Source organism: Balaenoptera physalus, assembly GCF_965194825.1.
Source record: "Balaenoptera physalus genome assembly, chromosome: 7".
Classification (NCBI taxonomy): Eukaryota; Metazoa; Chordata; class Mammalia; order Artiodactyla; family Balaenopteridae; genus Balaenoptera; species Balaenoptera physalus.
Window position 1 is genome coordinate 4,116,998 of NC_138886.1, and position 25,803 is coordinate 4,142,800.

General features: G+C 51.0%; 1 protein-coding gene across 4 annotated transcripts in view; it reads left to right on the forward strand.

Annotated features, from left to right (window-relative positions):
- The window catches only part of DDX31 (DEAD-box helicase 31), a 136,115-nt gene that overhangs the window by 50,889 nt on the left and 59,423 nt on the right, over window positions 1-25,803 (forward strand). For 3 of the 4 annotated variants that reach the window (XM_082468149.1, XM_082468148.1, XM_082468151.1), the window contains 2 exons: window positions 4,917-5,085; window positions 21,473-22,238. In XM_082468149.1, coding sequence (XP_082324275.1) covers window positions 4,917-5,085; window positions 21,473-21,659 — 356 coding nt within the window. In that variant the 3' untranslated portion in view covers window positions 21,660-22,238. Of the gene's footprint in view, window positions 1-4,916; window positions 5,086-21,472; window positions 22,239-25,803 lie in introns of those variants that run through there. The other variant, XM_082468150.1, reaches the window with a different exon arrangement.

The window sequence follows — 25,803 nt, forward strand, 5'->3', positions numbered from 1 at the left end:
GGCATTAAGGGCGGACTCAACAGTTCACTGTGAGCGCTGAACAGAGCACGGGAGAAGGGAGCTTAGAACAGCTGCGTGTCTTTCATGCTGGAATGTGTGTGTCTTGGCTAGTGACTTACCCCCATGTTGGGGGATCCAGAGTTCTTTTTGATAGTTACCTACTATTTTGAGAAGAATGTCAGGCTGGCTTACCAATAGGTAAACACTATAGAATCCTTTCTTTTCTTCTTTTTATGAATTGAATCTTTAAAAAAAAACAACAACATTCCTTTAACAAATATTTATTGAATTGGGCGCCGTTCCAGGTGCTTGGGATACACCAGGGATCAGAACAGACAAAAATTGTCACCCTTAGAACATTCTAGTGGGGGAGCAGAAGATGAATGTAATAAACACAATAAGTAAATTACGCATAAATTAGATAGTCTAGGGAAAGGTGATGAGAACAATGGAGAGAACAGAGCAAGTGAGGGAGACGAAGGGGTGAGGGCAGAGTGAGCCCTGTCCTGAAGGTCAAGAGGGGCCACCCCGTGGCTCTGACAGAGGGCGTCCAGGCAGGTTGGGGCGTGGGGGTCAGAGTGCACGGGAACTCCAGGACGGCAGTGTGGCTGGAAGGAGGGGAGGGGTGGCAGAGGAAGGGCGTGGAGGCCATCCAGGGGACCCGGTTACCACGAGTGGAAGGGGAACCATTGGAGGGCTTGGGGCAGAGGTGTGGTCTGACAGGTCTGAAAAGGTCACTTGCTGCTGAGTGAGAACAAACTCTGGGGGCAAGGGTGGAGGCTGGGAGACTGGCTGCCAGGCACTTATGGTCATCTGGAAATAGATGACAGAAATAAGTTAGTCAGCAAGTATTTGCAAGTGCCTGTTACATACCTTAGCACGTCATAAAGGCAGTCCTTAGTTAGGCAGTCCTTAATCAGAACTACCCAAGATGAGAGATGAAGTCCCAGTAATTGCCCCATAACTGCTGATAAATAATTAGCGTGTATTCCAGTCTGGTTTCTGATAATATCCTGTCCTAGCGTTTCCCTGAAGTGAATTCAGCAACTCCTAAGGCTCCTCCTGAGAACCTGCCCTTAAAGATGTACTGGAACATTCTGTCAAGAGGAATAGAATGTTTGTCTCAGTGGAACTTTAGAGTTTGGTCATTTGTTGAAAGTTAGGCAACGTCAGCTTTCTGTACGATGCATAATCAAGTGTTTGCAGCAGGATTTCAGGATTAATAGCAGAGTTGCAGTGAAGAGAAAGAACACCATCATTACGATGTCGGTGTCAGAGGTAATTTGGATATTCTAGCGAGCCTACAACTGTTTCAACGTGACTGGGTCATCAGAGTAAAAATTACAGTAAATAGTCCTTAGAGAATGCGGTTTTGTGTTTTCTCTCATTATCGTTACCATTGAACTTCATACCAAGAAACAGACAGAGTTACTTGCCTTCTTTTTAAAGGATGTTGGAGTGGGGCCAGTCCCCAGTGTTTATGTACCAAGAAGGAAATAATTGTATCATCTTTTAAGGAAACTGCCTGTAGAAGATCTCAGTCACCCCACAGCAGACATTAGGTTCTCCCCTATTCTTCTCTCTCCTCTTACTTAGGATTGAGTTCTGGAGGTTTGGGGAGAATATACACATAATTGCCACACCCCAGGAGTTGATACTGTCTTTTGCATTTCAATCTGCATATGCAAATTCCCCACTACTGACTTGCTTCCCTTTTATGCCATTTCAGAACCCACCTCATGAATAATTAACAAAGCAGCTGGGTTTTGCCTTCACGGCAGAAACCTAGTTGGAAACTGGGCCAAGTATGCATTTGTTTTCCTTTTGTATTTTCTGACCCAGTCATTGCTAATGACCTGAACTTTATCGTGGTCAGTTTCCAGAAGCAGTTACCCCTTTTTCCCCTCATGTCGTGCATCTTGTAGCTAGAGCTTCAGGTGGTAAAAATTGTGGTAACCTAAGTTTGAACTCCAGAGTCCTGAACAAAAATTTCAGAAAGCGGAGTCCTTTACCTGCACAGCGCCACTTGCCCTGCGGTTCGAGCCGCTCTGCCCTGAAGAGCAAGGGCTACACATGTAGGGCTTGTGCCTGGCTCCGAAGGGATGCTTCTCGAAGTCAAGAAAATGCGAACTACTGAAATCATCCCTCTCGCCTCAGTGTGATCAGAGGGAGGTTGGCTTCTTGGCCAAATGCTTTGTCTTTAAGAGAATTAGAGCAAGCAGCCTCCTTTCCCCCTTTCTTTGGGTGGTCGTCGCTGTTGATGTGCCGCGTAGGAAGGTGCAGCGCGCCTTCTCTGTACAGACGCGTGCTCTTCTCGGGCAGCGGTGGGGTCGGGAGGAGCGCGGATGAGCTGCACCTTCCAGGCTGGGCTTTTGCTCCGTTCTGCCTCCTTGACCCTAAGCCTCATCTGCAGGATGCCGCTCTTCCTGGTCAGATGTCCAAGGGTACATTTGGTTTTATTGCTCAAAAGGACAGAATGTCCTTGGAAGGTATTTTGAAATAGATTTCCCTTAATTCTGTCATCCTCTGGCTCTGAAGTGGGACTTGGTGACGTGCCAGTGCCTGCTCTGATTGGCTAGAGCATCATCCGTCTTCCCAAATAAATGCCTCCTTTCAGGACTTCTCGCCTTTCCGCTCGCCTCGGGCCCACAGCCCTCTTCCTTCCACGCGTTCCTGGTGCGGCCAGCAGGGCCACTTCCTGCCCCTTGGAAGGTCCTACAGACAGCTGCGCTCCGTCTGAGGTTCCTGCTTCTCTGAATGGGCCCAACCTGGGAGTCCGTGCGTGTATGTGAGGACAACCAGCTGTCGCTGTCCCCAGCGAGACAGGAGCCTTGAGGACGGGGAGGCTTAGTGCAAGCAGGCAGTGGGAGATGCTGCCTGACGAGTTGTCGAGGGAGAGAACTCTCCTGCCGTTTCTTGGCGAACTCATTATCCCCGTACAGCTGTTAGCTGAGCACCTACCTCTCCCAGGACAGAGGCTCTCCAGCCTCAGCTCTCAGGATTGGTGTAGAGAAGAGGAATCTTCTCTGACCTGCTAATCTGCTCAAGCCCAAGAGTGAGATGAGTGAGGAGGCCTGGGCCAGTATCGGGGTAAATGAGATTTTAGAGGTGCAGACTCTTTGCTTTGGCCTGGCGTGGTTCCAGTCTGCTTTTTCTGTCTAGAGTAAATGTTGGGGGTTGGGAAAGAGAGGGAGCTGGAGAAGAGGCTGGCGTCTCCAGGGTCGCGATAGTTGTAGAGCTTTCCCCTCTGAGGACTTGAATATGTGTCAGAACCCTCCAAACAGCACGGACCATTTGAAGTGTTAAAGATTTTCCTTGAAAAACCTCGTCCCCAGTCATTAAAAAGGGGAGTAAGCACAGATTTAAGAGAGGGGTACAGTGGAGTTGCCTTGGTTATTATTTCTCATCGATTGGGAAAAGGAGTTCACTTTGCTCGGTAAATAGAGCTTTGATGGGTTCCCAGGATCCTTCCAGGAGCTGATCTGCTAAAATGACACTTTTTATTACTGTTCATAAACGCCAATCTCCAGGTGCTGCTGGGATATTACGTTTAAGCTGTGGGCAAACTTGCCAGTCCAGTGGCTCAACAAGCGAGGGCGAGAGAGGCTGGTGTTTAGTGCCTGCTTCCATCAGAAGCACTGTAGGGTGGGGCTCCGGGGGAAGTAAAGTCAGTGGGGATGGAGATGGGGAACAGTCCCATGGGTCCCCGCCTGCCCTGTTGGAGTGAGAAAAGGGCAGACACGTGAGTGTCACTGTTACCGGGAGACATTTAAGGGGAACGAGGTATAGGAAGATGATTCCTCAGAGGAGCGCCCAGGGGTTTCCCTGGCGGCCCAGTGGTTACGACTCCGCGCTTCCAGGGCAGACACACAGGTTCGATCCCTGCTCGGGGAGCTAAGATCCCACAGGCCGTGTGGCGTGGCCAAAAAATTAAATAAATTAATTAAAATAAAAATAAATTTTTTAAAAAAGGAGTGCCCAGTCAAGGGGTAGCCACAGCGCCACCCTCCTGGGAACCGCCTGTGACCAGTGCCGGGTTGAGGACAAGGGCCTCTTTCTTAACTTTAAAACAGGACCGAAACTTTCGTGATGGACTGTCTGAGGGACAGCTCTACACCGCTGGCAGTCCTCAACAGATGAACTGTCTTGTGGGCTGTTTTAGAAATTTAATACTTTTCTTTCTCTTTAAAATTCTGTTTTTGCTTCCGTTTTTACACATTCTTTGAAAGGGTAAGAAACCCCGTATCGATCAATTCTGGATGCGTTAGCACAAATTCGGTTTTAAAATCCCATGAGTATATGGAGAGCTGATGTCAGTGATTCCTCCAGATGGGCAGCTGGAGGTGGCACTCTGGGCGGAGACAGTGTTTACAGTAATGATAATGTATGGTAATAATAAACATAAGGGCAATCATAATAAAGCCTTGTGAGCCTTTTAAATTTTGTGACATTTGCATGTATTACCTATTCGAAAAAATAATAATTCGATTAGGGAAAAATTTTCCCAATATAAAGGTCTAATCATTTCATTTTCCATAAGAAGATGGTATACATTGATCCTGTCTTAGTTTCTTCACTCATTCTCTCATTCATTCATTTATACAACAAAAACCTGCTGTGTGCCAGGTACTGTGCTAGACCCCAAGACTATAATGAAGAAGGAAACAGGACCCTCCCCTCTAGGTTTATTACAAGCTACACAGTAAAATGTGAAATTTTATTGGGTTTATTCATTGTGTCTGGTAGACTTACTTATTTTTAGAAAATTTAAAAAAATACACAAGTATAGCTTTAGGTTGTTGATGTTTGTTGTGCTGTCCTGGTTGTGTGTCCATCGTGGCCTGCGCAGGGCAGCCCTTAGGCTGGGGCAGCTGAGACCCGTCCTGACCGCCTCCCGCCCTCTCGCTGTCTTTCAGCCCTGCAGTCCTTCATCCGGGCCTACGCGACCTACCCCCGGGAGCTGAAGCACATCTTCCACGTCCGATCGCTCCACCTCGGGCATGTGGCTAAGAGCTTCGGGCTAAGAGATGCCCCTAAAAATCTCAGTGCCTTGGCCACAAAGAAGAAGAAAGCAAACCTGAAAAGGTAAGTGGGCTGAATTTGTCCTGTGACAAGTGGCTGAGGGTCAGGTGGGTATGGAGAACTCTGTCCAGATTGGCAGCCATGAGATGGTGTGGGGGGCTGCTGTGTGCCAACTTGGGCTTTTGTGGTAAATTATCACCAGTATCTGCCCTTCTCTCAGTATGATGAGTGCTTGGAACAGCTGGAAAAATACCTAATCTGAATGCTTTTAAGGCACTTGCAGAAATTCGGTGATGTCTCCTGGTGGGTCCAGAGTAGTGGGGGTTATTGGAACAGCAAGAGTGCCCACGCATAGAGTAGCTCAGGGGCTGTTCACACTCGGAGCTCCAGATGCGCTGTGGTCCACCCTGGAAAGCTTCGGGGACTTGAAGGAAGACTGTGGTGTGTTCCGTGAAACTCTGCTGCGGCCGCAGGGCTCCCGCAGGCTGGCTGGGCGTGGGGGCCAGGCCCGGGGCTCCCAGCGCCGCGTGCCGCTCTCCTTGGTGCTGACACTCACCTCCAGCGTTGAGCACGTGTAGGGCAAGTGCAGCGGACTCTTCTCCCTCCGCCCCCTGCTCCCCACCCCACCCTCACCCAAAAAAACACGTGAGGAACCGTCCAGAGTCAGAGTGAGAAGTGTTGCCCTGCAGGTAGGGCACTGGGCCCCGAGTCCATCTTCACAGTTTCAAGAGGCCCTGAGATGATTTCCCTCCACGAAATGCAGTTGTAAAAGGTCTTCTTCCTCTCCTCAAAGACAGTGTATTCATGGGAATTCCCGGCAGTCCAGTGGTTAGGACTCGGCCCTTTCACTGCCACGGCCCTGGGTTCAGTCCCTGGTCAGGGAACTAAGATCCCGCAAACCACATGGTGCAGCCAAAAAAAAACACACGGTGTTCTTTTAGTACCAGCCTCAGCCCTTTGCGGGAACTAGAGTTTCTTAGATACCAGGAGCTGCTTTTATGGGGGATTTGGGGCAGATCATTGTTTTTGCTTGCTAATTACAAATGCCAGTGTATCCTTGCCCTGCCGCTGAGCACCTGTGGGCAGTACCACACTCTCCTAGGTGTCCCAGCACAGCGTCTGTCTCGCATGTTCACCGAGAAGAGCCGGTCACGTCATCAGCCTCATCAGGGCCCATGTTCTCTGGTTGAAATGACAGAGGGAGATGCCCGCCCAGTGCAGGGAGACGGCTGTTGGAGTTAGGGGGCTTGGCCTTCGGTTCCAGCTCCAGCCTGACGTGAGCTTGTGAGCTGTGGGCCGTGTCTTTGCTTAATTTCTCAGAGCCTCATTTTCTTCAGCTGCAAAAGGGAAAAGGAAATCACATTTTTAGCCACTTCAGAAGAATCAGAATTAGGTGATACATGTGACTGTGCCTTTTGAACCATGAAGGGCCATCCAGGTGAAACACCTTAGGACAGAGAGCTGGAGACCAGCTGAGTTAAGATTCCAGAACATCCAACTGGATCTGTCCAGGGACTTGGCACTTAGAAGGCTCTTTATAATGGATAAAAGGTTGCCTAATTCTAGTTCCCATTTTGGAATTTTTAAGATGCTTGGTCTTTTTTCTTATAGTAATCCCTCTGATATAGGGCAACACTGCAGTGATTCTGTGAGGCAGGCATTTCCCCGCACGCTCTCCTCCGATGCCCGGACAAGACTGAGACACGTCCGGCTCTGGTTTCTTCCAGGCCGTTTTGAGGTGCAGAGCGTTGCCTGCTGCCACACTCTACCTGTCCTGGGCAGGGCTGCGGCCAGAGACCCCTCTGCTCGAGCCGGGTCCTCCCAGAGGGAGAAGGTGCCTCGTCTCCACTCCAGATTTGGGACTGCCATGCACCAGAGTTAGGTTCCTGGCTTTGGGTTTGGGGTAGCTGGCATCTGTACACAGTAACTGGTTTTAAGTATGTGACAAAACTGTGAGGCTCGGAGTCAGGTCTGGAACGACCTCCTAGTGATCTGGAAGCCTGGCCGTCCTGTCCCATCGTCTCTAAAACGCCGACACCTGCAGGAGGTGGGGATCCATCTGCCACATGATCCCTGGTAAGAAACACGTATTTTGTTTATTCTTCTTCCTGCAAGTAAGTGTGACCCCAGTATTTTATTGTCAGCAGCTGACCTACCTTTGCAAGCGTTAATAGCAGCTCTTCAGACTGGGTGTGCCCAGCCTTCACCCAGGGAAGGCAGAGGCAGAGGCTCGAGGCGCTGGGGGTGGGGGGGGACTCGGAGCCAGCATTGTCCTTACCTTGCGAAGCCGCCAGGGAGAGAGCAAGCCGCCGCCTCCCGCTTCAGCTGACCCGCGCTGGCAGATGGGCACCAGGACGACGATACCCCTGTGAGCAGGGGATTTAACAGGGCTTTATTTAGGGAAGAATGGGCTGATTAGCCGATAAAGAGCATGTAAGATGGTATGGGGCAGCCTTTGATGTCTGGCTGGCGCAGCAGGGAGCCGGGTGGTGAGTGACAGCAGCGTGTCACGCGATTACTCCGCCCGTGACAGTGCCGCTCTCTGTTCTTGCCATGTCACCACTCTGTTACAGCTACTTTTTCCGTTGTCACGCCCTTCTTTTGAAGGCATTTCTCCCCACACTCCTTACACCCTCCCGCCCCACCCCTGCCTTGCTAATGCAGACGGGCACTCAAGGATACAGTAGGTACCTTTCTTATTGGGGGAGATCTTGTCACTCCTGGAGGAAGAATGACTTTGCAGCTAATCTGCACATGGACCATATCACTGTGGTCGGGGAAGCGGCAGAGAAACTTGACAGATTCTCCGCACCTCAGTCAGGGCTCGAGCCAATGCCAGTCGCCGCTTTTTAAGGAACAGGAAAGAAAAGTCCATTAAACCCCACACAAGTGTGGAGAGTTATGCTGTGGCCACAATGATTGTCCTGAGCCGAGGCGTCTCCTCTGAAATCCATCTGTCAAGGAAGAGAATGGGTTCCTTGGGTTTTGTATGGGTGGGTAAAATAATAGCGCTAAATTCTCCAAATTATTCTGCATTCCATTTTATGGTGTTTACTGCCTAGAATAATTATGTTATGTGCAAACCTCTGATATCTGCAAACCAAATTTATGAGACCGTAAGCAAAATCCTGTCTCGCCTGCCATCCGCAAGCAAGGAGTTCACCCGGGTATTAGCGGATGAGGCCAGGGCAGGTTAGGCTTGGAGACTACCGGGCATTTCTATGCAGTGACAGAGGGAACTTTTATCTCGTCTATATGCCTTTATTCCTTTACTGGACCACCTTTCAGAAAAAGGAAGAAAAGAGTTAATGTCCCCAAATAAGGTCTTAATCAGCAGGTCTCTCTCTGTCTCCTTTTTGAGTCCTCAGTTCTGAAGGGGAACAGTAAGTGTCTTCCCCCTGCGCACAGAAGCACAGAGTCACGAGCACTCTTCTGCCACCGACACACAAGCCTGTCAGAACAGCCCCCCACCCCAGATACCTACATATCCACGCACACAGGGGAGTCGGTGCTGTTGGTAAAATTTTGAAGGCCCCTTAGCAACATCCATCACGAACACAGCATTTTCCTCCCGTGAAATGCAGTTCTGATTTTGAAGCTAGGTAGATTCAGCAGTCCCTGAGAAGCACAGGTAACATACCTTCCAAAATTTCCATCTTCCCAGGAGACGCTGAGACCCAGCGCTGTCTGCTCTGGGAGGGCAGAGCTGGGTTGTTCGCCAGGGTGTCTGTCTGTCTGTCTAGGCAGTCACACATGTGAGTAGAACCTGTCCAGGACCAGTGAGCAGACAACTTCCTCATCCGTTTGACACTCTGTGGTCACTGGTTCAAGGATATAGAAAGTAATGAGCCTTAAAGTCTTAGTGTTACGGTGGCAATGTGAAAGGGCGAGTCTGTTGGGTTTAAACCACCCTATCTTGTTTGGATTATATGCTATAATTGTAAGTTTACTTCCCCCAAACAGTTTAGTTTGCAGCTACCTAAGGCTGGTCTCACCACTGGCTTCTACCGTCTGGGTCTTTCTGAAGTTCTTCTTCGTGCATAGATGATTTCTTTGTATAAATGTTCTCAAACCAGCCCAGCTAAGTGTTACCTGGTAGTTCTCATTTGATCAAAAAGTAGGGCTGTGTGATCCCTTAGTGCTTACTGGGTCCGGGTGTGCTTGGTCAGGGCTCAGCAGGCTGGGATCTGTCATGGAAGGGGACATGGGGCTGGTCCCCTGGGGCCTGGCCTCACATCCTAGCCACCATACCCAGCACGACAGAGCATGTCCTTCACCTCTGTTACTTCCAAAGTTCTACATTTAGTGTACTTGTTAAAATAAGGAAACATCCTTAGGGAGGTCATTCTTGCCAGACTTTTCTCATCTGTGAAATGCTTTATCACTGAAGTTCAAATCAGAGATTTTGTAGACCTCCACTTCAGGGTCATTTTTCACCTTTTTTTTTTTTTTTTGCTTTTTATTTGTTTATGTTTCTCTTTTTTCATTGAAGGATAGTTAATTTACAATGTTGTGTTAGTTTCAGGTGTACAGCAAAGTGACTCAGTTATACATATGTATTTATATATTCTTTTTCAGATTCTTTTCCATTATAGGTTATTAAAAGATACTGAGTATAGTTCCCTGTGCTCTACAGTAGGACCTTGTTGTTTACCTGTTGTATAGTAGTGTATATATGTTAATCTCAAACTCTTAATTTATCTCCCACCCCCCCATCCCCTTTGGTAACCACAAGTTTGTTTTCTATGTCTATGAGTCTATTTCTGTTTTGTAAATAAGCTCATTTGTATCATTTTTTTAGATTCCACATATAAGTGATAAGTGGTGTTATGTGATATTAGTCTTTGTCTGACTTACTTCACTTAATATGATCATCTCTAGGTCCATCCATGTTACTGCAAATGACATTATTTCATTTTTTTTTATGGCTGAGTAGTATTCCATCGTATACATATGTACCACGTCTTCTTTATCCATTCCTCTGTCGATGGACACTTAGGTTGCTTCCATGTCTTGGCTATTGTGAATAGTGCTGCTGTGAACATAGGGAGGCATGTATCTTTTCAAATTACAGTTTTCTCCCATTTTTCATCTTTGAAGGCCTTTGCTCTGTCCCTCTCTGTGATTCTCACTCTCACTTTTTCAGTAATTATTAAATAACTTGTGAGAGTTACTGTGTTGAGTAGACTCTAGTTTGAGAAGTTCATACCCCCATCAGCCATCTCCCTGCCCCTCCACTTGTTTCTTAAATGCTGACTGTGGGAGTGTCACGCAGTGATTAAGAGTCTGGGTTTTACCCACACAGGCATCTGGGTTGGATCACTTACCGTTTCTGTTCCTCAGTCCCCTCACCTCTCAGATAGTGGCACGGAGCCTCGCAGTGTTGTCTGGGGATCAACCAGGTGACGAGTACAAAGCATCGACACAGTGTCTGGGACATGAACACGGGGGAGCACTTGTGGAGGTGGTGACCCAGACAGGAGCGTTGGTTCTTCCCGCAGGCCTTCATCACACTTAGAAGCGTCCCTGGAACGGAGAGAGTGAACCTGTCATTAACCTTTTAGCACCTCCAAGTTCTCTTATCAGGAGACACCTTGAAAACGCAGAGCTGGTCCCCTCCAAGACGAGCATGAAGATGCTGCAGCTGCATCTCCCTGCAAAGCAATATTCTCATCATTAGGAGCAGCTTGCCTGCCAATTTTTATGTGGCATTTACAGCCTCCCTAATATCACTTAATTAGCTGAAGGCAAACCTGGAATCTTGCCCACTGGGAAAATTCTCTCGATTTCCTTGAGCCAGTCATCGTTCTGTAGGAAGACAGAGTGGCCAAACGTGAGGTCAGAGGCTGGACTAAGCCCCGTTTGGAAACATGGGGGATCCTCTGCGCACGTGATCTTGGAGCGGCGTCCTGCACCGCTGACCCCTCCCCTCATTCCTCTGGCCTCCTGGTCTCTCCCTTCAGCTTCCCCACCCCGTCCCCATGAATCCCCTCAACTTCATTTTCCAACAGTCCACTACTGAGTCTCCTGCGGCCCTTCTGGTCCCGCCGACTGGTACTCCCCTCGCCCGTCATGCCCTCGCTTCTTCCAGCCTTTCGATGATGTCTCGTTACTCTGATGATTAGGACACACCCCCTCTTCCCTCTCCCCACGGCCTCAGCTGGCACCCCTGCTTTCTCATTCTCTCCCGGGGCCTTTGCCCAGCGTGCTGCGGGCCTGGGCCTCTCCTCACCCCTCTTCGTCTTTGGGCCTCCGTCCCTTCTTCGAGGAAGTCTCCTCTGGCCCGCCTGCCTGGGTGGACACCACGCGCCCCCATTCCACCCCCGACCCCACCCGCTCACCGCCGTCACAGGAGCCCTGCACGTGTCTGTGATGTGTGTCTGTGTGGCTCCTTTCTCTCTCCTCCTCTCCGTGTAGCTCAGGGTAGAAACCCTGTCTGGTTTTCCTTATCGCATCCCCAGCACCTACCTGGCACGCGATAGGTGCTCGGGAAGTAGTTTTGAATAGATGAACGGAACCTGAAAGTCTTCTGTAATTCTGAGAGCAAGAACGTAAAGGGAAAGAGAAAAGAGGAATTGTTCTGACGGGAACCAGGTAAATGCCTCTGAATTGTTAGCCCAGCAAACAGCAAATCCTGCCTTTCGGAGCGCCCCGTCCACTCCTTAGTCTGTCCTGAGAGAACAAGCATGGGGTCACTTTCCTCTTGGCATGAAATAGTCCCCGAGAAGGACTGAGCCTCGGGCCCCATTTCCCCGACGTCACAGTGGAGGAACCCACAGAACGTGGAGATGAGTGGGTTCGGGATCGGGGTCTCCACCAGCCTGGGCAGGGCCAGGGCAGATGCCCACGGAGGGTCAGTTCACTCGACCTCAGCCTGAAGACCAGAGGGAAATAGCTAGGACCGCCGGCAGTGACTGTCAGGACAGATGTGCGTGTCCTGTGGAGCAGGGCAGCGGAATCTCCTCTCACAGTCTGCTGGGGGGCCGTATGAAAATACAGGAGGGCCTGTGCTTTAAAGATGAGTTAGGGTTAAGGAAGAGGATTTTCACATAGAACCTGGGTGACCTGTATGGACTGTAGCCGAGACCATATTCTGCTGGCCTCTGTGTCAAGGGTGATGAGATGGGTGACTTTGAAGCCCATGCTGGCTTGCCTCTCTGGGACATCTGTACCGGCAAGAAGTGTCCAGACTGGGACAAGGGGCAGGACGAGTGCTGTGGGCGGTGGCTGGGTCTCTTCTGGGTGAGGAACGCTGGCACAGAGGGGTCACTTGGGGGTGATGTGATTATTGAGGTCCCCCCGTTGCATTCACACGCAGCCCTGGGTTGAGCTGCGTGGGCAGGGCTCCTCGGAGGGCCGGCCCTCCCGACCTCAGCACCCCCGGCGCAGCTCCAGGTTGCTCCTTGCCCACTGCCAGGCGCCAGCCCTGCACATGCAGCTCTTTACATCTGGCCCTTGCTTCTACCACTGTTTGTTCTGCCTGACACCTTGCAATTACCAGCCTCCTCATGAAACACCCCGCCACCGGTCCGTGCCCACCCCCGGCTAATGAGGCAATCAGAGGGATTTCACAGTGACCCTGCGCTGCCTCCACACCTGGGTCACCTGCAGACGGCGGGAGCCACGGGGCGTGCTTTCAGGCAAGCAGTCAGGGCTGACAACAAAGAACAGGAACCCAGCCAGCCTCTCCCGGGAGGATGCTGGAGACGGCACGTTCCCGTTGGAGCCTTCCTGGCCCTGGAGTCTGAAGATGTGCCCGGCCCAGCACGCGTTCGCAGATGCCAGACCCACGAGGCCTCGTGCAGCAGGAGAAGACCCGACTCTGCATTGCCTTGTCCTTGCTCCGGGCTCTTCTAGTTCAGACCATTCGAGAAATCAGGAAGGAGCACGATGGTCCCCCTGCTCTCCCCTTGCTACACACAGCTTAGTTCAGGCTGAGTACTCCCCTCCTCTCACCTGTCCCCACGTTCCCTGGGCTCCTTCACATCCCCAGCCCCTCCACATACTCTCTGCTCTTATGCCACAGAGCCTTTCCGTCTGGTTAGGACCCATAGGAAATGACTTCAGGTCTTTTCCAGATGTTCTCTCCATTGTGGCCCTGACGTTCCAGCAGCAGGCTGACAACGTGGAGTGACGTCTTAACCAATAAATAGTCCAGAAGAGGGATGTGGTTTGAGAGAACCGACATCCCGGAGTGATGGCATCTGGCTGTGTGCCAGCACGTCTCTTGAGGGAGTACGTGCGCCCCTGGCTGTGCCGAATCCACGTGCGTTGTCTCATTGAGCCTCACCAGGTCCCTCTGACCACGGCCGAGTTCCCAGTAACTGGTGAGAAAGTGGGCATGCCCGGTCATGTGGCACTGAGTCTGAGAGACTCCGGAGCCCCCATTCCTGGCACTCGTCTCCTTCCTTGCATGCACCCCTTTGGAAGCTTCTGGTTTCTACGATTAGTATGAGGCTAAGTAACAAGTAGATGAATTCTGTTAAGGGTGTTTTTTGCCCGTGAACAGATAATTCTTTGTGTACTGGGAGAAATGGACTTAAAGCAGGAGATATTTTGGTGCATATATGGAAGGATTTGATTTGAAGCCATCAGAATGGCAACCCCTGGAGTGGGTGGGAGCAGCTTTCTGCTCATGGGGCGGATCTCTGAGAACAGACAGCTGCGGGCAAGATGTGGATCCGGCTTTTTCTCTAGTTTCCTTCTGAGTCTAGAGGCAGAGGGTGCAGTGGGAGAGGCCCGGGTTTGGAGTCAGGCGCTCAGCAGCAGCTGCGCGTTGCCGCGGGGCCTGTCAGGTCGTGTGGGGCGTGGGGAGGGATGGCGGGCACGCGGCACGCGGCACCGGCCGGGGCTTAGAGTCGTCGTCCGGTACATGCTGATTCCTCTACCCCGGCCCGCTTCTCTCTGAGTCTGTGAATAAAAAGTGGAAGCTTCACGGGAATTCCCTGGCGGTCCAGTGGTTAGGACTTGGCGCTCTCACTGCCGAGGGTCCGGGTTCAATCCCTGGTCGGGGAACTAAGATCCCACAAGCCTCGCGGTGTGGCCAAAAAGAAAAAAAAAAGTGGAAGCTTTATAGACTCTTCCCTGAACGCTCCCGCCCACCGGGAACCTTGTGCCATCGGTCACATTACTCCTTGGTTGTAAGACCTCCGCTTCAGGGCTCCCAGCAGCAGGGTAGGGGGGACTCGCCACCTCCAGGGTGGAGTTAGTTAGAGCTAACTAGTTAGAGCTCCTGAAATTAGCCCAAATTGACCACTTTCACTTTCCACCCTTTGGTCTCTGGGATTCAAATGCTGAATGCGCGTGATTTACAAACCTAACGATACAAGGTGTTGTTATTGATCAAAGCAGTCCCGGGTCCGCATGACAAGGCGTCCGGTATCTGATGACGGCTGCTCATCTCCTCTGCCTTTCCTCTTTCCGGATTGTTAATGATAATTATAGTCAGCATTTTCCCGGTGCCTTCACGAGAGGCGCTCTGATACGGGCTTTGATTCATTAGTTCGTTTAATCCTTTTGAGAGTGAGCAGCCTGGCACTGAGAGAAGTAGCACCTTGGCCAAACTCAGACAATAAGTTCCACAGCCTCTGCAGGACGGTGCCGGGATCCTCCCCTCCGAGGGCCAGCTCCGCCCCGGCGGGCCAGGCACCGGCCACACTGCCCCCGGCCGCCCTGCCCCAGCGCCTCCAGCTGACCCACGTCCCAGCCCGTCGTCTGGGTGGCTTTTCTCTCCGCCCAGGTTCTTGTCAGAATCTGGCTCGTCCAACTACGCAAACGTGCAGTAGAGACGGGCCGGCCCAGAGAGGAGGGCAGTCACGTCTGTCACTGCAGCCAGTGGTGACAGCAGAGACCACGGCTGCCACCCATGTGGGGCTCAGCGCCGGCTGGGCTCCCGTCAGAGCCGTGGGTTTCCTCCCCTGCTCCTCCATGTCCTCACGTGCTGTCCCTCTCCCGGGGCGGGGCCAGGACTCGCACCCTGGCCTCCTGGCTCGACCCTGTGCGGCTTCTCCCCTCCTTGGCATCGGGTCAGCCTGTGGCTCAGGTGGAAACTCGGCAGCTGAGCCCCTGCCTGTGTGCGCATGTGACGAGCCAAACCACCCGCCTTCTCTGACGCAGGAGCGTGGGCCCCAGTTCAGGGTCACCTTCTGGCCGAGCCCATCCTCCTGGCCCGTTGGGGTGCGCTGCCGTCCCGTGTGCTGGCTGTCCCTGCGGGCTTCGACTCATCTGCAGATGTGATAAGTGTGCCTCATGCTGTCACTCGAGTCATCGGTAACGGTGTCAAGCAGGGCAAGCCCAGAGGGTTTGGAGCTGGGATTCTGCCCAGGCTTATCAATCTCAGTGTTTGTAGGATACAGTCCTGCCAGTTACAGAAGCACTTAATTGTTTCCATGTGCACCCTGTATTTCTCCATCTTAACATTTTCACAGAGAATTAGACTTTATAAAGCACCCTTCGTTTTACCTTCACGCTACCCCTGCACCCACGTGGAGGCCCTTTCTGACGTGTGAGGAATCTCAGCTTAGAGGAAGCTTCTGACTCTGCAGGGTCGTCAGCTAGGCGAGGGCCGGGCTGGGATTCCAACCAGTGCCATCAAGAGTCCTGCTGCTACGCCTCTTCCCCAACACCGCCACCTGCGGTGTGACGTCCGGGCCTGGATCCTGACAGAACTTCCATAAAGGTCTCTGGCACTTGGACAGGTAATCCCAAAGCTCCATGCACTTCTGGGATTCTGACTCAGGGCGTCGCTTTCAGACCTCGGCCATCTCTAAGCCTTGTCTCTGTCCCCCTTCCCGTTGTGGGTGCCTTTCCGGGCAGCAGGTCGGTCATGGCATCTACATACTGATCGCCTGTGACCTGCACGGCCTGGCATCTGCCCGCCACCAGCTCTTCACTGGGTCTGGTTGTTAGGTGTGAGGCAGAGACCCACTTTTTCTCCATCTCTGCGTCCACAGAGCCACTCAGGAATTTTCTGGAATGATATCCACTGCCTCAGCAGGGCTCCCCTGGAATGGAGTGTCTTCTAGGGCCCTGGGAGTTTTACAAACGCCAGAGTCGGTATGGTCCTAAGAAGTTGCAAAGAAGGCATCCCTAAAATGGGCAGCCCATCAGCGTGCATCTCTGCCGAGACAGAATCCAGAGGTTAAAGAGCCCTGATGCACTTCCTTTTCCTTCGATGGCCGTAAAAGGTCTGATAGCTTGTTTCCCTTCAGTAGGCTAAATTATCGTCCCACACTGGCGGGTTCTGCACCTGAACTACTTTGTTGCCCCAGGGGGACTGCTTGTCACCTTCTCCCTGGAGTTGTTGGTCACTCTCACTGTCATCTGAGAGCCCCCTAAACCCCCTCAGATTCTGTGCCTTTGCTTCATCCGTAAGGGCGAGGCAGGAGGGTAGAAGCTTGGAGTCAGCCTCAAGCCTCTGAAGCCTTCACTGTCTCCTTCCACGATCACTCAGAACCCAGGCTTTTCTTCCAGTCTGGGGGCTTGCTTCTGCTGCAGGGTCCTTGGGGCCTCAGTGTGGCCCTGGGTCATTTGCTTACAAGCAGAATTTTTCAGATTAGAGAAAGAAATACACTTTACTGGTCTTCTGTTTGTCTGTTTTAATTATACCACAAGAGAAAAATCCCTCACAAAATCAAACAAACTGAAAGCCAGAGGCAAAGAGGTTTTTGATAAGTAAAAATTAAAATACTTTGATATTTCAGCCCAGGGTAAAATTGTACCACTTGATTTTTTTTCCCCTAAAGTGAATGTACTGTTTTTCCTGATTACAAAAATAATAATGTGTTTATTGTAAAAATTCGGGAAATAGAGAAAAGCTTAAAAATCATCCAATAAAAGCCCACAATCCAAGTTAATCTTAATTCACATTTTTTCTGGTTCATACTTTCTCTGAAGGTATACATGTAGGATTTTTTTATATCTATAATGAGATTGAGCAAATCATGATTTTTTAAACCGCTTTTTTCACTTGTTACCCAGCTGTTACTCTTACGATGCACTTTATCAGGGGTTCCAAAAGTCTTCGAGATCTGCTATAATGTGAACATTGCTTTTGTACTGGAAATATTTCGTGTGAGGAACTTGCTCCTTATTTTGGTAAAAACTTAAGGCACAGCGGTTAAGTGTGTACGTCGCGGAGTCGGAAAGTCCTGGGCCCCAATCCCATCTCTCCCTGGACGTGCTGTTTAACCTCCCTGCACCTCGGTTGCTGTGCCTGTGGTGCCTCTTTCACAGGATTGTTGAAGTAAACGAATTAGTTGCCTGTCAAGTGCTTACAACAGCACCTGACGTAAGTAGGTGTCATGCACGTGCTAATAATACAGTTATTATTAAAGTCACAGAGCCAGTGTCAATGGCTATGATTTGACGTGCTTTATATTTAAATCCGTTAACAACCCCTGTAATTGTTATTTGCTTATATGTTAATGTGTGTGGTGGACCCCACTGATGTCATCATCATCATCAACATCTACTCTTTAAATATGGCCTGCAGGGAGTGTTCCAAAAGTCTGAAGGAAAGTACTAGAGGTACATTTCAAGCCCTTGGGGAAAAGATTTCTTGTTCAATGACTGTCTCGGATAACTGGATGACTCTTGGGAAGAAATAGTTAAATTCGCCACATCCTACCATAAGCCAAAACAAAATCTAGATAGAATTAAAGCAATAGCAGGCTAAAAGAAAATATCCTTGAATATTTTTAAAATGCTAGGGTGAGGAAGACTTTTCTAAGCATGATCCTAAAGCCATAAAACATAAAAGAAAATATTGAGAGACTTGACAATACATAAAAATGCATATTTTATCTTCTGATAAAATTTAAAATTCTGTCCTGCAAAAGAATGCCATTAGCAAAAGCCTGCGTTAGAATGGCTTTTTACCTAGGATGATCGTCTATGAATTTATTGATAAAGTTGGGAGAAGGTCCTGAGATCTCTCTTCTCCAGTGGCCATCCTAGCAGGCGTATTGATTTACTAATTAGGCTGTGATTTCACCTCATTGGCAGTGAAAGTGGCATCTGCCTATCCTGCTGGGTAATCCAGCTTGGTAACCAAGGGGGGGGTTATCCAGCCTTCACTACAAGGGAGTTCCCTGTGGTTAGATAAACTGATCTGTTGCTTGGTAACTACAGGATTACTCTGGTGGATGCTCAGGACGCCCATTTGAGAGGGGTTTGGGTGTTTGGAGGGCAAAGAGGGCAAGAATGTTGGCAAGTTTCTGGGAGAACTGCAGCTTGGCAGGAGAAGCCCATCGTGGGCTTGGGTTTAGAACATTTCATCTTCCCATCTGTACTTTGCCTTCTCGGCACTGGGCCTCAGAACAAAGGAAAAGCAGGCAGCGAGCTGGCCAAGGGAAAGGTGGGTCCCGTTGGGGTGGCAGCTGACAGCAGGGGAAATCCCTGCAGGGTTGACCCCAATGTTCTTCCTCCCGAGGAAGAGGTCTGGGTCTGGAAGGCAGGAACCCCTGTTTGCTGTCTGGACCACCACTCAGAGTTTGAGTTTGGGTCCCAAGTCGGAAGTGCATTGACTAGAATAAAATCATAAAGTAGCTAGGAAATTTTGAGATCATAACCTCAAGGCAAGCAGGACCGTCTCCAAGCCCCGCTTTCTAACGTCATCCTCTGCCTCAGTCGGTGTGGACTCAAAGCCCCTTGATAAATATTCCTGATCCGTGGCATGACACACGCACCAGAAGTTACCTTCCACAGCCCCAGGGCTGGCTGACTTTGCCTGGGAAGGGACAGATCTCACGTGACTCAGAAGCAGACGAGAGTGGTGTGGGCGTGTGTGCACACACCCGTGTGTCGCAGGCCTCGGTGTGGCCCTCGGTGCCGGGTCTGGAGGCCCAGCGGCCTGAGCCCAGGCGCGCTGCCCAGCGCCTTCAGCCAGAAGCGGGACGCATCCCCGGTCTGCTTGCGCCGCCGGCAGTTCGTGTATCAGTCCCCCAAATAAGAGTCTGGTTATTTATCTTGCGTTAGCAGTGGCAGGAGCCGTCGTTGAAGTGGTAGGGCTTAGGCTGGGGCGGATATTTTGACTGAAATTTTGCATATTTTGAAACTCAGGTTGTTACATTTAAAATTATACACGAGGTGAGTACCTGCCTTCAAACAAGGGGGGAGAGAAAGCGTTCCTTCCCGTCAGAGCCTGTTCACTCTGGCTGTCGTGTCACCTGGCTAAAAATAAACTGCAAGCACAGGAACTGACAGCCTTCCGTTTGGAACGAGTTTAGCGCGTTCCGCTGCAGGCGCGTCTCTTGCCGCTTCCCAGCCACGCGTGAGACCCAACATGTGGACGGACCTCCCCCGGACACCAGGGCACACGGTCCACACGGGCAGGGTCCGGGGGGTTAGAACCGCTGCTGTGCACAGAAGGGTGACGCGGTCACCGGAGCCCCAGCCCCACCGTCGAGGCCCCAGGGTCAGTCCTGGCTCCTGTGTGGCCTGGGGCGGGGGACAGGGAGGCGGAGGTCCGCTTGGCATCTCTGGGCTTCAGCTGCCCCGTTTTTAACTGTGATTGTCTGCAGCCCACATGCCAGCCACCAGCCAGCACTCCGTACGTCTTGCTCTCTTTAATCTTTACACAGCCGATGAACTTTGTTCCAAGTATCATCCCCATTTTTCAGATGAAGAAGCCCGCGTCACCCATTCGCGCCATTCAGCTAATGAGCGACAGAGCCAGGTTCCAGCCCAAGCACCTCCTTCACCCTTCAGCTCTCCCCTCACTCCTCCCTCTGTCATCTGGCCTCCGCCCGCATGGTCCCACTGACACGTTCACGTGAGACCGCGAAGGCCTCCTCCGCGTCACATCGCGGTCATTTGTCCCCCTCGACCCCGCTGGACCTTCCTGTCCTGCCCAGTTGTTCCATTGGGACCGGCTGCCTGGTGGGAAGAGCTCAGGCTTTGAGTCCGTCAGCGCTGTGTTGCATCTGGGCTTCTGCTCCTGGAACTGGATGGTCTTGGGGAGGTTACTTACCTCCTCCAGTCTTGGTTTCCTTGTCTGTAAAGTGAGATGGTAGCCATACCTGCCTCTCGGAGTGAAGCTCAGATGTGGTGACGTAGAGCCCAGAGAGTCCTTCCCTGTGTATCTCTCCTCCTTTCACCAAGTCCCGTCCCTGCCCTTGCACGTACTCTTGTTACCACAGATGCCTAGCCCTTAAATACGGGGTCCTGTTATCCCCTTGCCTCAAACCTTTTTCCCAACACAGGTTGACTTTGCATTTCTCCCCGTTTGTCATGGTAGAAACTGTTGTATGACTGACACGGATTTAGCCCCACCGTTGCTTGCACCCTGCCTTCTGCAGCGTGAGTGTAAAGAAATATGGTTGCTTTAGCCTAGTTACAATGGTGTCCCTTTCTTAATCAGTTTACTATCACGGTATTAGTCCTGTTGTTAATTCCTAGGCTTTAAAGGAGTTATGTTATATTTATTTTTAGTCTGATTTATCTTCTGATTTTTACAGCAAAGGGAAGTGCTGTAAATATAAGTAGCAGAGGGTAACATCTGCCTTTTGTAAGAACCCAAGACACTGCCACGTCAGTGTTGAAGGAATTGCAGGCAGAGCAAGATGGATTCTCTGGTAACGGCTCTGTTGTTTTGGTTAAGATCCTGTCTTAAGAAACATTATTTTACTCTTCAATTTTCATAATCATTTTTTCTGTGTACGACTGAACTTCTACAAATTTCCCCCTCTGCTTTTCTAATCAAATAAATGATGAGGCCGCTGTCCTTTGAAAACCGTTAGCAGGATTCACCATCTGACATTGATTTTCAGCCTTGGGCATTTTCCCTGCCGGTTGGGGCAGGTGAGGACCTCCCTCCCATTCCTGGGGCTGCTGCGGTCCATTCCCGGTGCGGACACTGACCGGTCTGCCAAAGCACACCTGGGTTTGGGGTTTTTGGGGTCAGAAATAATTTACAAGAGTCTCTTCGGTGGGTGAAGAGGTGTCTGTGGCGGACACCCCAGCCCTCACTGTTTGGCCGCCAAGCCGGGTCCCCAGGAGGAAGCCAGTTGCTTTGAACTGCACGGGGAGGTGGGGGCCGAGGGGGGCGTTCCCAGGAGCTGCTAGCCGGCGCTGACGGCTGAGTGTTGCCGAGTTTCAAGGCGGGTTTTTCCCCTTCTTTTGGCAAACCGCTGTATCAGGCACCTCATTTGCCATCAGAGTGGGAGTGTGTTTCCGCTCTTTTTTTCCCCATGAAAACAACACAGAACAAAGCCTCACTTTTAAAAATGCCATGATATTTTGCCACCGTTATGAAAATCTGTCAGCGCCGTATCTAATCTTCTGGTGCATAGAATATCAAAACAAGCGCCATTGAAGGGATTGTACTTCTGTTAATACAAAAATGTCAGTTCTACAGTCTTGGAACCAGCTGCCATCAGCCTCTTTCCAAATGGAAAAGAAAAAAAGTAATAAAGTTTCCTTTCCCCCTCTGCTTGTTACTGTTCTTCAGGCCTGACCTTCATAGGAAGACCCAGAATAAACAGCGCCTTGCTGAAATCTTGCGTTCCGAATACTCCAGCGGGATGGAGGCCAGCGTCACCAAGGTCAGAGAGCAAAACAAACACGCAGGGCCTGGCAGCCAGCCTCGCAGCGCCGTCCGAAACCGGCGCCCAGCCTTGGCCGTGGGAACAAACTAAAGCCGAAAGCCTCATGGAGGGACAGCGAGACTTCCCAGAAAGTAGTTTTAAGCTCTGCCCCCGCGGGACTGGGCCTCCGTGGATCCCGGAGGGGGCGTCCTGTTCTCTTCCGAGGAGCCTTGTGAGGACGAAGGGTGCCGCGCCCCCTGCAGACCCGGTGACCGGGTGACCCGGTGACCCGGTGCGGTGCCGAGACACGCCGCAGCCTGAGGGGTCGGGGGGCGGGGGTCGGCACGGGATGGATTAGCCGCTAACCTGCCTTGTAGGTCTCTCTCTCGGATTTATTCCATCAGTGCCCGTAGACCACGTGGTGCCACCACGACTTCGTGTAAAAGACTAACGTCCTTCGCTGCAGCCGGGAAGGGATTTGATCCCGCCTGGCGATGACATTCTGAAGAAGTTTCGCAGTTTACTTCAAGCTGCCCTCTCAATGCATATATTGGCCTGAATTTTGTAAAATGAGATTTTAAAAGCTGGATTGAATCGCTAAAAGAAGAGAAAAAAACTATTTATCAGATCATCTTCTTGATGTATAGATGCTTTATTAAAAAGGACCAAAGGAGCATTTGGTGTGGGTCCCGACCGCCTCCAGGGGTCTTATTTCCCGTGCGCAGGGGGCTCGAAGCACCACGTCGCATTTGCGTGCAGTGCTCTCTCCTTCTTGTCCAGGGAAATTGTACTTTCTCAGGACTAATTGATTTACTGTTGCCTTTTTATTATTTGCGTTTGAAGTCAAAGGGCACCAGTGTCCTGAGCTTTTCCCCCCATCGAGTCCCCTCTTGTCTTCCAGAAAGGTCCTGGGGTCTGTGTTGCGGCCCGGGCCACAGCTGCCCCTCCCCCATTGTGTTTCCTGGGAGGTTTGAAAGAGGACCCCCGGGGCATATTGATTTCCCAATAAATGTAAGATTTGGACACGGGTAACCCCAGAGGGGTCCGAAGGAGAAGGGGGGGCGCCTCGGCACCTCTCGATGCGCTGGGCAGCGTCCTCTCCACTTTGCCTCCTGTCCTCAGTCCACCCCCGCACCCTGACGTTACTGGCATGGGTGTCGAGGCCCCACTTCTGTAGACCCTCCAGATCACATGAACTCAAGGGCCAAGGGAGGACCGTGAGAGTTACAAGGTGGGCTGTCTATGGGGATCTTGGGGATCGGGGTCGGCGTCCCTGCATCCATCCCTCGGGTGTAAGGTGAACTTTGGCTGGCACCACACCTGAAGGGACTCATCGTAAGGGTGACTGTGAGCCTAGTGAGCCCTGGTCCTCTGCAGGAGGGAAAATGTGACCTCGCAGACCTGGCTGTCACATAGGAATTAAAAGGAACGGTCGGTGAAATCTGTAACAATGGTAATAAATAAGTCAACCTGCAGCACAAGTCATACTGACTTTGGGCAAATCTGCCACCTTTTATTTCCGTGTGTAATGGGCCACGCGATTTGGATGAGAAAAGGAGGGATCAAACTTTATAAACAAAACCCAGCTGTGTGAGAAACAGGATTAATGCCAGTGATCTAGGATGATCAAAGAGGAACCCTACTCTTTAATTTTTTTTTCCCCCATAGTATTCATTCCATTAAAGGGTGAGTCTGCAGAGTTCTGCACTCCTGGTGGGGGAGAAGTGCCAGAACTGTGCAAAGCATGTAAGTGACTGTAATTCTGAGATGGAAACTCACTCTTACTTCGCTGACACTTAGGTGAGGGTTTCTTGCCATAGGTGCTATGTGGGCCTGTTTCTAAGTAGAATCAAGGTACTACCCCCAGTTAATAAAGAAACATGGATTTAGCAGATTTAGGGTTAATATTATCTAAATTTAAATAACCTTAAAATAAATCTCTTTCTTATTATGGCTCTTGACGGATTATACATTTCAGGCATCAATTAGGCAAAGCTTTAGCCTAATTCCACTGTACCTATTCTAATTTTGTGTGTATTTCCAATCGTGCCTCTTTTTCTAATTTCTCAAACTTACCTCTTTCTCTGTGTCATAAGCCTGATCCCCATATTTAAAAGTCAGAGAATCTGGACATTTCATGGAATGTTGCAACCTAAAGCTTTTTCCCCTCGTGGGCTTGTAAAATGCTTTTTTTTTTTGAATCCTAGACATCTTCATGTTTGCAACCCTTAGCGGCTGCATATCTTCAGAGGGGGCCCCCCATTCTCACGCACTGAAGGGCAAAGAGCCCTTGGTGAGTGATTAAGGCAGCGCTGATGCAATGCAAACGGCATTTTCCACTCTCAGAGAAGCAGAGCCAACCAAATCTCGGCAAAGGACATTTTGACAAAGCCCAGTGGATTCCTTTGATTTTTTTCCCCCCTGTGGTGAGGGGAAGAGAGATTTAGGGAAGAAAGGGGAGTAAATGAGAGCCCCTTAAGGCAGGTGGATCCAAACGGCTAGCGCCCTCGGTGTTTAGCACTTGAGCCCCTCAACGTAAAGTCAGCGGAAGCCGTTAAAATCCAACCAGCGCTTCCAGGAGACAGAAATTTAAGGCTTTCTTTCCACTGGAGAAGTTGCCCTGCTTGCAAAGGGCGCTCCACTGGTCTCGTTAAGTTGCCTGCATGGCCACGACGCCTTACCTCTTAATCTGCTCCACGAGGAAACGTTCGTAGCAAAGCCTTTCAGCGTGCTGGCGGCTGGGCATCCCTAAAATCAGCTCGACTTCTCGAAAATGCCCAGAAGCCTTGCAGCAAGGCTGGCTGGGGAATCTCAACTTCTTCTCCACTTTGTTGGCCCTGCCCCCGTGGAGTCTACGTTTATAAGTTGGGGGGAGGTGTCAGTGGAGGCGCAGAGACACCACCCTCTCAGTGCCTCTCCTGTTGTCTTGCCTGCTGGGGTCTCACACAATTCTTCCCCCCCCACCACCTATTTTAAATGAGAGTTCACCCAGCCCCAGGGTTGGGAACCGAGAAACCAATTTAGCCTTCTAAATGGATGACAGCCGAAGCCCACCTCACTGCGGAGGCTGTAAAGTTATTATCACAGATGGGAAGTGCAGGACAATTTAAAATATTGTAATTATAAACTTGTAGGGAAGACTTGTTCTTCATTAATGTAAGAGATGAAATCACCTCGGCGGTACAAGGACAATTACATAGTTGGGAATGTGTCTGTGATTTACACGGCCGCTGTGTAAATGTAAGGGTGGTTGCTCCAGTCTATGTCCTTCACTTACACAAAATGAAAAGCACACCAGTGCACGTTGTCCTTTGATAGATTTTTAATATGATTTTAAAGAGTTTTGTTTGGTCTCATTCTTATTCAATGAGATTAATTTAAAGCACTTATCCCCTGGGTTTAAGTCAATCCATGTAGGATTTGGGCAGGGTTTGTTGCACGGGGGGTTTTGTTTGCAGGAGACTGTGAGAGACTCCTTTCCCACTTCATTAACCCTGAGTTGGGGACGGTCCCCCGTCACCCCCCACCCCAGCCAGAGCTGGGGATTTACCAACCCCCATTCACATGCAAAAGAACTTGAAAGCCAAGGGGCTCCTTGACTTAATTAGCTGCTGTGCATTTTGCAAAATTAGAATAATACCCTCACCATCCCGGGAAAGAAGAGCGGTGGTGTGAGGGTGCTGGGCGGTGGGGAGGAAACAGTAGCAGGGTCCGGCTGGGGTTGGGGGGGGCGGTCAGCGTTTAAGCAGAACCCCACCCCTCCTGGCCAGGCAGTCCTCTCCGAGAGCAATCCTGCCGCAAAATTGGGGAGAGCTCGGCGTGCCGGCCCCCAAACTTGCCAGCCCTGGGCTGATCCTGGGAGTCTGAGCTGCAGGTGGTGTGTGGGAGGGGGAGCACCTGAGCCCACCTCCCCAGAGAGGAACTGCCTGTGGAGGTGACCTTGGCCCTTTGAACGTGAACCGGAGGTCTGGAGTCTGGCTCAGAACTTAAAGCCCTCTCCTGAGACCCTTGGAGTCGCAGGCTGGGGCCCGGCGGCTGACGCTGGGATCTGGCTTCCCTCTGGGTCGCATCCCCCGCACAGTCCCCGCGTGAAGGGGGGAGCGAGAAGATGCGGGAGTCGGGGGTGACCCGGCGGCGTCAGGTTCCCAGCGAAGGCTCGTCGGGTCCTACCCGGTGCGGGGGGCCGAGAGCCGCGTCGGCGAGCGCGAGCGGCCGGGGCGCGGGGCGGCCGGGGGGGGGGGGCGGGGGGGGGAGT